Source organism: Chenopodium quinoa, unplaced genomic scaffold (genome assembly GCF_001683475.1).
Source record: "Chenopodium quinoa cultivar QQ74 unplaced genomic scaffold, ASM168347v1, whole genome shotgun sequence".
NCBI classification, from domain to species: domain Eukaryota; kingdom Viridiplantae; phylum Streptophyta; class Magnoliopsida; order Caryophyllales; family Amaranthaceae; genus Chenopodium; species Chenopodium quinoa.
In genome coordinates this window covers 1,924,490-1,940,278 of record NW_018742681.1, presented here as the reverse complement: position 1 = coordinate 1,940,278, position 15,789 = coordinate 1,924,490, and the positions used below count along the sequence as shown (strand labels likewise).

The 15,789-nt window shown below is 37.2% G+C and overlaps 2 protein-coding genes across 2 annotated transcripts; both read right to left on the bottom strand.

Annotated features, from left to right (window-relative positions):
* Nucleotides 1-10,112: 10,112 nt before the first annotated feature.
* On the bottom strand, nucleotides 10,113-13,119 carry LOC110722402 (pentatricopeptide repeat-containing protein At1g79490, mitochondrial-like). The gene has a single exon (XM_021901671.1). It carries the CDS (start codon nucleotides 12,795-12,797, stop codon nucleotides 10,338-10,340), a length of 2,460 nt encoding a protein of 819 aa, XP_021757363.1. The 5' UTR covers nucleotides 12,798-13,119; the 3' UTR covers nucleotides 10,113-10,337.
* A 1,087-nt stretch (nucleotides 13,120-14,206) lies between these two features.
* On the bottom strand, nucleotides 14,207-14,896 carry LOC110722471. Its single transcript, XM_021901741.1, has one exon. The coding sequence runs from the start codon at nucleotides 14,894-14,896 to the stop codon at nucleotides 14,207-14,209; it is 690 nt and encodes a 229-aa protein (XP_021757433.1).
* Nucleotides 14,897-15,789: the final 893 nt, after the last annotated feature.

Sequence of the window (15,789 nt, the reverse complement as noted above, 5' to 3'; positions counted from 1 at the left end):
CATAGAACGAACGAACAGTGACCACCAATGATTGCACAATTCACCTCATTCCATGAAACTTAATAATGGAATGAGCAGCATAATTGCACCCGTAATTTAAAAATTCCAATTAAATTCTGCAAATTCCACACATTCCATTAATTTATTCCATTTACATCAAATCAACAAACATAATCGCAACAATTCCATTTTTTAACAAGTTTCACCAGCATAATTACACCCGTAATTTAAAATTTCCAATTAAATTCCGCAAATTCCACACATTCCATTAATTTATTCCGTTTACATCCAATCAACAAACATAATCGCAACTATTGCATTTTTTAACAAGTTTCACTTACATTCCGCTAATTCCACAATTTATCAATTACAGCCAAACTATTACCATTTTTACCTTTGCTTGTACAGATCCGAAGTGGAACTGCAACCCTAGCATCGAATTATTTCTGTCAACAGAAACAATCGACATACAGAACATCGAACCCCAACCATAAAAACTCCGAAATACCGAAAAACAAAAAGCCAGTTCGAAATTACATTGAATGAGAACCTGAATACAACAACAACTCGAGTTAGGACCTCCTCGCCTTGAGTTCCGCCCGGAATTCAAGTTGGACCTCTTCGAGCCTCTTCGGGTTCGGTTCCGCCCAGAATTCCAGTTCAGCTTCAACGAAGTCCAATTGAAATTTTCTTCGACTAGGGCTTCGGAGTTTTTAAGAAACTCCATAAACGTCCAATGTTAACGGCGTCAATTGTGACAAACCCAACGTCAGTACAATTGGCAAACCAAGTAAAACACGTCAGCAAAATGAGGCCACATCACCCATCCACCAAGTGACTTATAGTAGGTGAAAAGTCGCCTATACCCCTGTGAGTAACATAACCTGTTACTCACTGTGAGTAATGGGGGCACTCTCCTTGTTTCTCACCTTTCCACCAAAAGCGCAGGAAGTTTAAGAACATAGCATGGTAAATCTTTGTACTATGCATCAGATGCTTATCACCAGGGCTTGTAAGGAGCACATTCATTTAAGAAGGTTGAAAATAGAGCTTTAGGCCCGCAAAGGTATAGAGTATGTTACCTGAAATCAATCACAAGAGAGAGGCTGACAAAAAAAATTGTCCTTACTGGCATGCACAGCAAAAATTTTGCCGATTCACGTCTATGATTGCTCTGTCGATACACACCTGACACTCCATCTCCATTGAACCCTTTTCCCCATTAAATCATATTACTCAAATTAATTTTGCGAAACTTCGACAATGGAAATGTTTTTTGAAAATTGGACATTAATCAATCAATAAAATTAATAATAGTATTATGAATAGATTGAATACAAGATAAAGATTATTGATAAACCCCAATCAGAATTAATTAAAATGAAATTATAATGCATAAAAGATGAAATAGCTGGTAATAGAGAAAATGTACTAGTAAATGTAATCTTAAGAATGTCTGATTGATGTAAATTATAATATAAGGCCAAATGCTAGTAGTCTAGTAGAGTGGCATGAGAAACACATAATAATAAATCAGTACAGCATAAACGAAAGAAGCAAAACACGACTAAAATGAGCAATAATGATCCGCAGGACTGTCAGCCGCAAACGTGTAAGAAGACATAAAAGGCAAATTAATAAATTTAGCTAAGCCAAATTCCATCCAATGTTCCCCTTCCCTAGTATCTTCATATTCTCAACATCTAGACCTTTCCAATTGTATCTTTAATGCTGCCTTTATCTAAATTTCAAACCAAAAAATTCTTATCAGGCATCTTATTTTGAACAAAAAAAAAAAAAAAAAAAGTCACAATCACCCTATCTTGAATAGCCTCATGATTATTTATTTTTTTTAGTTTCCACAACATAAGGTTTATATAAATCTACATAAGCACCCATAAACTGTTGGAATATTTAGAGTGTCAGAGTGGAACGTGCTCTACTGATTGATCGCGCTCGCGCTAGCTAGGCGCGACCCGCGATGAAATCGCTCCTAAACCGTGAAGAGTTTCTGGAAATCTGGCAATTCTTTGGAGGAGCGCCCGCTCCTCCAGGTGGCGCGCCCGCGCCACTATTAGGCGCGGTCCGCGCCTAAATCGCGACAAAATCGCGTCAACTTTCTGGAAAATCAGAAAGTTGGGATTCCAGAAGAGGAGCGTCCGCTCCTACTATAGGAGCGCCCGCTCCACCTTGAGGAGCGCCCGCTCCTCCTGGTGGAGCGCCCGCGCCCATCTGTTTTTCGCTAATTTTTTGACGGTTAAGTCTCTTTAAAGGCTTGGTTTTTTCGTTAAGAAAAAGATATAGATTTTTCTCTCATTCTCTCCCTAAGAAATTCTCCATAATTTCTCTCAAAAATCTTGCAAACTTTTGTGAGAAATCTTCTTGATTTTTGTTTTTTTTTTATGAATTATTCATCTTCAATTCGATTCTTAGTGCAAAGAACGATTGGCTGTCTTTTGTATCTCAAAGAGTATTTCCGGATCAAACCCAAGCACCGTTGCGGGGGAAATTAAACTCTTTAGGAAAGTATTCATACGCCTAAGACAGTGTATCAAGGATTGAGACTCAAGTGGTCACCGGTATTTCTCATTTTCATGTTCGTTTTCTAAGGCTTGGAGTAGAGGCAAGTTTATTATCTTTCACACTAGTGTTTACATTGTAATTTCTGGAATACTTTGATATTTTGGTGTTTGGTTATAATACATTGATTTGTATTAGGATTGTTGTATAATTTGATATTAATTATACATAGTTAGGTTTTGTTCCCACAATTGTTAAAGTAGTTCTTATTCTTGAATTACTTGAAAACCTAACAATCTAAAGAGTTTAAACAAACTTAGAAAGCATGTATAGTGTGAAAGAATTGACCACAAACTTTGTCAAACTCAAGAAGTTTGACGGTGTGGAGTTTCGGAGATGGAAGAAGAAGATGTACTTTCTTCTTACATCTTTGAATGTAGCCTATGTAATTAGTACTCCAAAACCTAGTGAACATGAGAATGAATCCTTGGAGAATGTTCGGGAAAGATCGAAATGGGACAACGATGACTTTTTTTGTCGTGGTCATATTTTGAATGGTATGGAGGATGATCTTTTTGATGTTTATCAAAATGTGGAGTCGGCTAAGGAGCTTTGGGAGTCCTTAGAAGGCAAATATATGGCTGAAGATGCATCAAGTAAAAAGTTTTTAGTAAGTAATTTTAATAATTTTAAGTTTGTTGATGGTCGGTCCATAATGGATCAATTTCATGAACTACAACGAATCTATGGGAACTTGAAACAACATGGTATATCTATGGATGACTTGTTTGTTGTTTCAAGTATAATTGACAAGTTACCTTCTAGTTGGAAAAGTGTTAAGCATGAGCTTAAACACAAGAAAGAGGACATGTCTTTGTCCGAGTTGGCCACCCATCTTCAAGTTGAAGAAGGGATAAGAGCCATGGAAAGTGCTAAGGATGGGAATCCTAGCTCATCTACCATTAATTTGGTAGAGGAAGGAAAATCTGGTGCTTCCACTAGTGGAAAGAGGAAGAATAATACCTCTTTCAAGGGAAAGTCCAAGAAGCAAGCAAACAATAACAAGTTTGCTTGTTGGGAATGCGGTGAAGTTGGTCACCGCAAGAAGGACTGCTTTTCTTTTAAGAAAAGGATGGAGAAAGCCAAGGAGGGCCATGCTAGCACTAGCAAGGACCAACCCACCAAAGGTAATCCGATTCATGAGGTTGAATTTAATTCCGGTTTGGATTTAAATGCAACAGATCCTAACATTTTTATGGTGCAGGATGATGACTCATGGTGGATTGATTCGGGGGCTTCAAGGCATGTATTCTAGATGAGGCATTGGTTCAAAACCTTTCACAAGGTTGGTGATGGAGAAGATCTCTTTATGGGGAACAATTCAACCATCAAGGTCCTTGGTAGAGGACAAGTAGAACTAATGTTTAGTTCGAGGAATGCAATCATTCTTAGGGATGTTTTGTATGCTCCGGATATTAGTAGGAATCTTGTATCGGGGCCTTCCCTGAATAGTCTTGGCTATAAACTAGTGTTTGAAGCTAATAGGTGTATTATTACTAGAGGAACAAATTTCATAGGTCGTTGTTATTTATGTAATGGATTATTTAAGCTTTCTTTGAAAGACATGTATGGATTTGATGATGTTTGTTTGAATGTTGATGCAAGTGATAATCATGTTGATTTAAGTTTATTTGACTTGTGGAATTCTAGATTAGGACATGTTAATTATAATAAAATGCTTTTTATGTCCAAACAAGAATTGATTCCATGTTGTGATATTTCTCCTAATAAGTGTTCTACTTGCATGTTGAACAAGATCACTAGAACTCCATTTAAGAGAGTTGAGAGAAGTTCTAACATTTTAGAACTAATCCATAGTGACTTGTGTGATTTTCATAGTACTCCATCTTTGGGGAACAAAAGATACATGGTTACGTTTATAGATGATTATTTTAGGTTTTGTTACGTGTATCTTTTGCATTCCAAAGATGAAGCTTTAACCAAGTTTGATATTTATAAAAGAGAAGTAGAATTGCAAGTAGATTCATTTATTAAGAGAATGAGAACTGATAAGGGAGGGGAATACATTGATCCAGCTTATTTCCAATCTTTGGGTATAATTCATGAGACTACAGCTGGTTATGCACCACAATCAAATGGTGTAGCTAAAAGGAAAAACAGAACCCTTGAAGAAATGGTTAATTCCATGTTATCTTACTCTGGTTTGAGTAAAGGGTTATGGGGTGAAGCAATGTTGACAGCATGTCACATTCTTAACCGAGTTCCCACAAAGAGAAAAGAATCTACTCCTTATGAACTTTGGTACAAAAGAAAGCCAAACTTGAAGTATCTCAAGGTTTGGGGTTGTAGGGCAGTCGTAAGAGTGCCCGGCAACAAGAAGAGAAACCTCGGTGAAAGGGGCTTGGAATGCATTTTTATAGGTTATGCTGAGTTTAGAAAAACCTATAGGTTCTATGTAATAGAACAAAATGACTATATTTCCGTTCATTCGGTTATAGAGTCAAGAGATGCAATTTTTTATGAAAACCGTTTTTCATCAATGAGTAGACCAAAAGATCTACAAATAAGTGCCAATGATAAGGAGAGAGTAGATTTGGATGTACAACTTGATCCTCCTCATGAAGAAACATTCGATGAAGAGAATGTTGAAACTCCTCAAGTTAGGAGAAGTACTAGGGAAAGGAGACCTAAGAACTATGGTGATGATTTTATAATCTACCTAGTTGAAGGTTCTCGGGATACCCTTAGTTCTACTACTCCATATTGTTTCAATGTGGATAGTGACCCAAAGACTTATAGTGAAGCAATTTCTTCCCAAGATAGTGCTTTTTGGAAAGAGGCTATAAATGATGAGATGGATTCTATCATGGGAAATAACACTTGGGTCTTAGAGGATTTACCTCCCGGTTGCAAACCTCTTGGTTGCAAGTGGATTTTCACTAGGAAAAGGAGACCGGATGGCTCCATAGTGAAATTTAAAGCCAGATTGGTTATCCAAGGCTTTAGGCAAAAGCATGGTGTTGATTATTTTGACACCTATGCACCGGTTGCAAGAATAACCTCGATAAGGTTGTTTATTGCAATGGCTTCGGTATATAATCTAGTGATTCGTCAAATGGATGTCAAACGACATTCCTTTATGGAGATCTAGAGGAAGAAGTGTACATGAAACAACCCGAAGGGTTTGTTTTGGAAAGACAAGAAACTAAGGTGTGTAAATTGTTTAAGTCATTGTATGGACTTAAACAAGCACCAAAGCAGTGGCATCGGAAGTTTGATGACACGATTTTGTACTTTGGATTCAAGGTGAATCAAGCTGATAAGTGTATATATAGCAAATTTGATGACAATGGTCATGGTGTCATCATTTGTCTATATGTTGATGATATGCTTATCTTTGGTACAAGTCTACAACAAGTAGAATTGACCAAGGAATTCTTATCCTCATCTTTTCAGATGAAGGATTTGGGGGAGGCAGATGACATTTTGGGCATCAAGATAATTCGGGACAATGGAAGACTTATTTTAAGTCAATCTCATTACATTGAGAAAATGATCAAACGGTTTAACATGTTTGATAAGTGTCCCGTGAACACCCCCATGGAACCTAATGTCAAATTGGTTAAGAATTCGGGGAAAACAATTTCCCAATTGGAATATTCAAGGATAATTGGATCCTTGATGTATGCCATGACTAGTACAAGACTGGATATTGCATTAGCTGTGGGAAAACTAAGTAGATTTACTAGTAACCCGGGAGCACAGCATTGGTTTGCAGTTAGGAGGGTTTTGAGGTACCTTAAGGGTACGTTAGACTATGGTCTAACTTATAGTGGTTTTCCTTTGGTTTTGGAAGGTTTTTCGGATGCAAGTTGGATCACTTACAAAGAAGATGACTCTTCTGTAAGTGGTTGGGTATTCATGTTTGGGGGAGGTGCCATTTCATGGTCTTCTAAGAAACAAACTTGCATTGCGGATTCCACTATGGCAGCAGAGTTTATAGCTCTTGCTTCAGCTAGTAAAGAGGCTGAGTGGTTGAGGAATCTCATGATAGAGTTGCCTTTATTGCCAAAGCCAATGCCACCGGTGGCAATCCATCGTGATTGCAATTCGGCATTGATAAAGGCTTATAGTCAAGTGTATAATGGTAAGTCTCGGCATATTTCACTAAGGCATAGCCTAGTGAAAGAGCTTATCCATGATGGGGTCATAAGTCTTGACTATGTTCCAACAAATCTGAATTTGGCGGATTGCTTTACAAAGGCAATGCCAAGACATTCCATCATATTTGCTATGAGTGGAATGGGGTTATGTCCAAAAACACAAATTTGTGAAACCCAATCTAACGCTTGAAGAAACATCAAGTCTTAGATTCAATGTGGTTGAATTGCATTTTTTATGTTTGTTAGCAATATTTGATGACCCATATTGCTATGGTACTTGTGATGTGTAAGGTAGTGTCATTTAAAAGTTCTCAAAGGTTTAGAGTTGAGAAGCTCTAAATGTAAGTGTCTTGTCACAAGGGCACATTTACGTATATGAGAGCCTACCTATATAAGTTCGAAGTTTAGCCGCTTCAAAAAGTCTAGATGGACATATAGACTTTGATGAACTTATGAAAGATACGAACACATGGCTATTTAAAAGTGTCAAGTGATGAATGATTCGATTTATCTTATGTGTACTTCACCTTCGAATGGTTGGATATATCCGTGTGATTCAATCCATATGGAAATCATGGGATATGATCATCGTTAAGTGTGTTGTACTAGGTGTTAATTCAATCCGAAGGGACATTAACATTGATGCATGAGATGTGGCTAAATGATAGAATTGGAGAATGTTTAAAGGGACACTCTAAATGGGGGAGGATTGTTGGAATATTTAGAGAGTCGGAGTGGAGCGTGCTCTACTAATTGATCGCGCTCGCGCTAGCTAGGCGCGACCCGCGATGAAACCGCTCCTAAACCGTGAAGAGTTTCTGGAAATCTGGCAATTCTTTGGAGGAGCGCCCGCTCCTCCAGGTGGCGCGCCCGCGCCACTATTAGGCGCGGTCCGCGCCTAAATCGCGTCAACTTTCTGGAAAATCAGAAAGTTGGGATTCCAGAAGAGGAGCGTCCCCTACTATTGGAGCGCCCGCGCCCATCTGTTTTTCGCAAATTTTTTGACAGTTAAGTCTCTTTAAAGGCTTGGTTTTTTTGTTAAGAAAAAGATACAGATTTTTCTCTCATTCTCTCCCTAAGAAATTCTCCATAATTTCTCTCAAAAATCTTGCAAACTTTTGTGAGAAATCTTCTTGATTTTTGTTTTTTTTTTGTGAATTATTCATCTTCAATTCGATTCTTAGTGCAAAGAACGATTGGCTGTCTTTTGTATCTCAAAGAGTATTTCCGGATCAAACTCAAGCACCGTTGTGGGGGAAATTAAACTCTTTAGGAAAGTATTCATACGCCTAAGACAGTGTATTAAGGATTGAGACTCAAGTGACCACCGGTATTTATCATGTTCATGTTCGTTTTCTAAGGCTTAGAGTAGATGCAAGTTTATTATCTTTCACACTAGTGTTTACATTGTAATTTCTGGAATACTTTGATATTTTGGTGTTTGGTTGTAATACATTGATTTGTATTAGGATTGTTGTATAATTTGATATTAATTATACATAGTTAGGTTTTGTTCCCACAATTGTTAAAGTAGTTCTTATTCTTGAATTACTTGAAAACCTAACATAAACTCAGCTATTTTTTTATTGGACAAGTCCATATAGCAATAATTGGAAACAAAACAGAATTCATCAGCTTGTTCATAGGCACGAAATTGCTTGTACCAAAAAAGGAAAAAAAAGTCCTAAAGCTCATAGCTTTCCTATGGTGTACCATCCTTGAATATTTGCTTATTTCTCTTCTATATAATTAACCATAAACATGTTGCTGCAGTTTTTATCAGTCAAAACACCAGAAGTGCAGAACAAAGTGTATGATTTATTTATTTATTTTTGATGATTCAACATTTCCATCAGAATTTTGAGAAGATTCCAACATAAATGAAGAAAGTTGACGTGACTGTCCGAGCCATAATACCATAATGAGCACATACATAAATCATTATATTCTATTCCGAATAAGAAATTCCATGAGAAAGGGAAAGAAAAAGTTCAGAAATACCATCTTGCTTTTCTTTCAAGTCTTTTCGTCTCATCATAAACTGTTAAGCTGCCAGAAGTTATGATCACTTACAAATTGCCGATCAATAGCACAGCAGAATCAGCTTGAAACAACAGAACAGTCGGAGATAAATGGGACAACAGAAAAGACATTAATAAGATTAACTAACCATGCATGAAAGGTATGATGTGTACCACATAGATAATTACTTTTCTTGAAAACTAAGAACAGGATTAAGCGTGACAATTTCCCCCCAAACAATGCGATATCAGACCATTTTTACATCATGCTTCCATAACATGGCTTGAGAAAGCAAAAACGATCAGAAGAACAAAACAAAAATAGCCTCTTATTTTAAGAACCTAACTTTCAAGAATGAATTTTGACCATACAGCTAAAAGTATATTGATAAAAATTGTAGCAATACAATCACAATATAAAGTACTTCCATAACAACATATTATGATAGTATTCATGAATATATAGTAAATTTAATATAGAGTCAAAATTAAGCCAAAAAGTATGTGGCTCCTAATACAAGTAACAGTATCTTATAAAAGAGAAGGTGCCAGATTATACAATCAGAGAGATTGTGTAGCAATAAGCAAAACCTATTAGAACAAACACAATATGCAGAAAATGCTGAACAACAAAGATTTTTGCATCAATTGAGACAATAAGATGCACATGCTATAATGCTAACAGTGGCAAAAACTGACCACAGTAATGTGGACGATTTGACTGTCACAACATGACAACCTTGTCACGGTAAATCTGCAGAAAATGCTGAACACAAAAGATTTTGCATCAATTGAGGCAATGAGATCACATGCTAGAATGCCAACAGTGGCAAAACTAGGTCGTGGCAGTGACCACGACGATGTTGATGATTTGACTGTCACAAGACTCACAACATAAATATAATGTCAACGTAAGCTCGATGACCATACTGTCACAGTAAGCTCGACATCTGGTCACGTTGCAGCACCCACAGCAAGGATTCCCCTGAACTCCAGAAAACCTGAAAATTCTTTGTTTCCAACTTTTCTGAGGTTGTAATTTGTGTGATACTACCTCAATGACCAACATCCGCACTTAATTGAGCACCGAATTAAAACAGTGAAAGAATGGGATGAAGACTTTACCTTTTTTAACGGTGTGGTGATTTGTACTCAATGAAATAGTACAAGTTAAATAATCAATAGCAGATCACCCACATTAATTCCTCTTTTTTTTTACGAAAAAAATAAATAAATTATAATGTGATAAATAATAAGGCTGAATTGTTAATAGATGATGGTTAAATAGTAACAATCTTTTAACTACTAATGGACACACCTCACAAGGGCAATATCTCTTCTTTTTATGCTACTAAGAATAGAGTTTCTCTTTTTTAAGAAAATTCCCTTGTGTGAAAAAAAATGTAGATTGACAAACAAAAGTAACCACAAGGTAACAGGATTTACATGGAACAGGAGAATGACATCCTCCCAATTAACATATATGAGTACACCAATACAGGAGAACCAAAAACTTCTATTTCTATGTCTATAAACTAACCTTTTTTTTTTTTAATGCCTAAATTAAAGAACAAATTAAACAGCACAACATTTCATTGATAATAGGTACATACTATTCAAGACGTCTTCCCTCCAGAAGAGGTTTAGGTGGTGATAAAGATCGCATTTCAGGTGCAGAACTGGGGAATAATATATTCAACTTGTGCATGAGAATGTCAGCTCGGGATGGAATCTCATTTAATAAGAACTTTTGAACTATAGGTTTCTTAAACCATTCCAGGACAGAATCACCTGGAGCTCTCAAAACAACTTTACTAACCTCAAAAGGAGAGTCAACTGAGCTCAACATCTGGGCAATCACAATCTTCAGAGTTGGCCCAGTAACAAGTTTGATCCTTCGGGGTACAACGCCATAGTAAAGCATGCGTTTTCTAAACCTATGAAGGGTGTGCACGACAGCAATGAGTGCTGCTCCAACCGATAAATTTCTGACATCAAGGGACCAAGCAATATGCTGATCAAAGACAATTGCCTTTGGGAAAAGTTTATTCTCATAGGAGACCTTCCAAACACAACGTGCACGATTTATCTGTCCCATTAGAACAAGATAATTGAGGAGTACGTTAACAAAGTACTTAGCTGCCCCTTCTTCTAGTTCATAATCAATTCCTTGAAAAAAATCCCGAACAAAAAGTAAAACTGGTTGTTTCCTTTGTTCTGGGCCAGTGAAAAGACCGCACATGAAGGCGTGTGCCTTATGCTTTGTAGCACTAAGAATGGACATTAAATGCTTCTCACTCTGCTCATCCTGACATCTGACAAGATGAGCTAGAATTGATGTGTAAAGTATCAGATCAACTTTTGCAGCTGAGTTCACGTATGTTTCAAGAAGAGGTTTGGCAGAATCATACAATCCATTTTTCATGCAGGACTCAAAAAGCTGTCGGATGATAAAATTATTAGTCCTTATCCCAGATGAACTCATGAACCGAAGCCATCTTAATGCAAGATCTACAGAACCATCTTTAATATAGACCATAAGAACATCACTGGCACTAACATCTGCAGGATAACCCATGGCTTTCATTTCAAGCAAAATTTTAGCAGCCACATCCACCAGCTTCTTACTGGCTACAAGGGTCAAAAGTGCAGTATAAGTACTGAGTGTCGGTCTTAAACCTGCATTTGTCATTGAGTTATAGAGCTTCATGGCAGGATCCACTTGTCCAGAGGCAGCATGCATTTCTAATAGGCAAGAGTAGGTAGAGGGTGTAGGCAGGAACCCTGCTCTCTCCATGTCCTGGAAAACAGACATTGCGGTCTCAAGCTTTCCTGATTTTGCATGAGATTCAACAACCATCGTATAAAGTCCGTAATTTGGCCTGAAACCAGCTTTTTTCATTTCATCCCAAAGCCGAAGAGCTGCTTCTAATTTTCCAGCCTTGACATAAGACTCTATTAGTGAAACAAACATAGTGGCTGATGGCCTATATCCAAAGCCCTGCATTTCCATATACAACTTCATAGACATATCCAGCCTCCCTGCCTTCCCCATCAAATCAACAAACGATGCAAATATAGAAAAGCTAGGACGAAATTTTTTCTCCTTCATCTCTTGAAAAAGCTTAATAGCAGCATCTAGACGACCAGATCGTGCCAAGCTAGGTATCATTAACTCATATGTTGAGCTATCTAATGAACATCCACTTGCTTCCATACCCTCATACACTTCAACCGCCTTATAAGGCAAACCCTTGTTCAAAAATAAGGTTATTAAATGATTATAAGTTTGTGTCTCAACCTTACAACCAGCTTCCTGAATCTTCTTAAAGCAACAATATGACACTTCTAATTTTTCGGCCTTAGCTAAATACTGAATCACACGATTATATGCACTAAAAGAAGATTTACCATTATCAACATAATCGCGAATCATCTCATCAAACAATAATTGTATTTTATCATAATCTCTACTTTTATTCAATTCATCCAACAATAACAAGTAACATTCATCATTTGGAACATACCATTGTTGCCTCTTTGCCCATTGGAACAAGCTAGCCGACATTTCGCCATCATTGATTATCTTCATAGCTTGAATTACCTGCGTCATATTGGGAACAAATTGAAGTTTGTCCAATTGGGTTTCCATCTCAGGCCCCCATTTCCACCTCCTCACTATCTCCACAAGTTTTGCAACTGCAGAAGCATTCAGAAATGGTTTCTTAACCCCACCTGACATTACATGATCATCAACACCTGGTTCGACAGAACGAACGCCTTTACCGGTGTAAAGAACACCTCCCTTCTCATCTAAATACTCTATTTCCTCACTCCATTCACCTGAATTCGGCTTCCCAGAGCAGTAACTTCGAACAAAATCGTGGGTTTTGAGCCTGTGATCAATCAAACTGGAAAATAGAGATACTGTAATCGGTGTGAACAATCTATTATGCTCATTTTCCAAAATGTCGACTGAAATGGGGTTATGCGCACAAAATGGTGCTGCAGAAGTGGGATTTTTGCGGCTGAGAGTGAGATTTCTCCGCCATAAAACTCTGCAACGAAACATGGACGGATAATAGGGGAATTATTGTTGAATTGCAAATGCAGAGATCAGATTACTGGAGTTCTTGCTAGACTGAATATTCTAAAACCCTAAACCCTGTGTTATAAAAAAAAAATAATAAAAAATATGAGTGTTTAGGTGTATTTGCCCTATTAGACCACTTATAGCAGTGGGCAAAAAACAATATGCTCACTCTCTCTCTCTCTCCACCTACTTTCTCTCTCAACAAATATCATTTTGCCCATGAGTAAAGTTTTTTCACAATAACTATCGCACCAATGAGCAAAAAAATGCTTGCTCACCAATCTCTCTCTTACTTTTTCAATACCCCGCTATTATTTTCTCTCTCCTGAACACCAATAATTAATTTATTATTTTGTTTTTAAATTTAACCATACTACTCCAAATAAAATAAAAGTAGACTAAATATTATGAATATTTTTTTAATTTAAGCCGTACATACGAAATTTAGAACATTTACAAAAATTGTTATTTTTTAAAAAAACGGAAATATTTTAAAATTAAAATCTCATACTTAAATTAAAATATTTAAAAAAACAATACCTTTTTAATAATTCGATTACATTGCAAATATCATACATTGTTAAATTACCGTAAGCAAGAAATTTAAATAAAAAACGAAAAATTGGAAAATACGACAAAGTACTGAAAATTAATAAAAAAAGCAAAAAATAGAAATTCTACCGGAATTATTTAGTACATCTTAATTGTTTAGTGATTAGTAGGGCCATATTTAAGCCAAATATGTTCAACTAAATCCCTTTTCAAAGAAACATGAGTTTCTCTATCACGTAGGGAAGTCTTGCGTTGTAGAAACGAGTCGAAATCGAAGTTTGGAGGTCGGCCAACGTTGAATTCAAACGGCTCGTTATTGGTTATTGTTGTAGACGTAGTTGTTGTTGTTAACTGTGGGCGATCTTCTTCGTAGTAGCTTCTTAGAACTTCGACTCGAGTCTAGTTGTGGCGCTCATCTTCGACAATCATGTTGTGCATAATGATACATGCTTTCATTATGTCACCCAATATGTCTTCATCATACAAAAGTGACGGTTTTCGTAGTATTGAAAACCGAGCTTGTAAAACACCGAAAGCTCTTTCAACGTCCTTCCGAGCAGCAGCTTGGTGGTGAGCAAACAATTTGTCCTTCTAAATTTGAGGATGCGTAATACCCTGAATGAAAGTAGCCCATTTTGGGTAAATGTCGTCGGCTAAGTAATAAGCTATGTTGTATTCATGGCCATTAACCGTAAAACTTATTGGCGGAGCTCAACCGTGCAGAACATCATCAAATACTGGTGAATGGTACAGCACATTCAGATCATTACAAGATCCGGGGATACCAAAGAAGGCATGCCAAATCCATAGATCTTGATCCGCAACGGCTTCAAGTATTAGGGTTGCCTTCTTATTCCGGCCAGCGTACTGCGCTTTCCAAACCGTAGGACAGTTCTTCCATTCCCAGTGCATGCAATCAATGCTCCTATCATGCCTGGAAAACCACGCATTTCATTTTGATGCAAGATTCGTGACAGATCATCAGTTGTGGGATTTCTTAGGTACTTGGCTCCAAACTGATCAATGACCCCGGCACAAAAATGTTTAAGGGCAACACGAGCGGTTGATTGACTTATGCGAACATATTCATCCACGGCGTCTGCAGCCAAGCCATAAGCTAACATTCTTATAGCGGCTGTGCATTTTTGCATAGGTGATAACCCCAACTTTCCAGCTGCATTCCTACGTTGCTGGAAGTAAACATCACCTTCAACGACCTTGTTCATTATACGGCAGAACAAAGGTCGCTGCATTCGGAATCTTCGTCTGAATTGGTTGCTGCTGTAGACAGGATTATCAGAAAAATAATCATGATACAGCCTCTCATGCCCCATTTCCCTATCTCTCCTATTCGTATCCCATCTTGGAGTTTCACGGTAAGGTACATTTTCCGTTGTACGTTGGGATTTTGTTTGGGGAATTATCATTGTTGGGTAGTGGATTGTGAATAGTTCATCAACAAGTTGATCATATTCTTCATTATTTGAAGAAGATGAGCTAGAGCTTAATGATGGTCTGAAATACATTATTTGGGTATGTAAAATTTTTTGAGGGGTGTTGTTGTGGATAGGTGGTATGTTCACTATATGTAGCAAAAATATAAAATGAATATGTGGTTACAAATTTGAGTTGAATACCAATTAACAGAATCAAATTTCAACCATAAAATTGGGAGTCTATGCAAATTGACAAGCACATTCAATGAGAAGCTGCAAGACTGGTGTGACTACTCAATGGTTCTTGTCCAATTCTGTCAATAACAGTTACTACTCAATGAAACTTGTCCAATTATGTCAACAAAACTGACTACTCACTGTTAATTGTCAAACAGAAAATGTTGTAATAAACACGATTTCACTGATAAAAAAACTTAGATAGTAAAAAACTTCACTAATATAAATAACATGATAACATCATACTTAATACTTAGATAATAAAAACTTAGATGATAAAAAACTAGTTAAAAAACTTAGATAATAAAAAACTAAAGCAACAACATCATACTTAACTAACACAACACAACACCTATCTCAATCGCTCATGCCGCTCAATTTTTGGAGTAAATAATTCTTGTACGCCTCTTCTTGAAGAGTAAGTGGCGTAGGCGAATTCTTCAGAGTTTGCAGCATATTAAACATGGTTTTCATCTTACGAATGTGAAGTTCCTCCCGTTTCCTCTGTTCTTTTTCCTTTTCCATTTGCATCCTCTCTTGTTTCAGAATGGCCTCCCTTTCTCGAATTGTAGTGAATTCCTTCATTCGCTCTCCAATTGTAAGACGAAACACTTTCTGACGCCATTGCTTTTCCATTACGCTTAGCCTTTGATTTCCTCACATCATCAGGTCGTCGTATACCTCCAGATGAAAAACCATCCGTAGGGGTTTCATCCCCTATTTCATCTCTCGACCTCTTCCCACTA

Excerpts from the sequence above, each read along its gene's own strand:
- LOC110722402 (XM_021901671.1), bottom strand. The coding sequence starts at position 12,797 with ATGTTTCGTTGCAGAGTTTTATGGCGGAGAAATCTCACTCTCAGCCGC.
- LOC110722471 (XM_021901741.1), bottom strand. The coding sequence starts at position 14,896 with ATGTATTTCAGACCATCATTAAGCTCTAGCTCATCTTCTTCAAATAAT.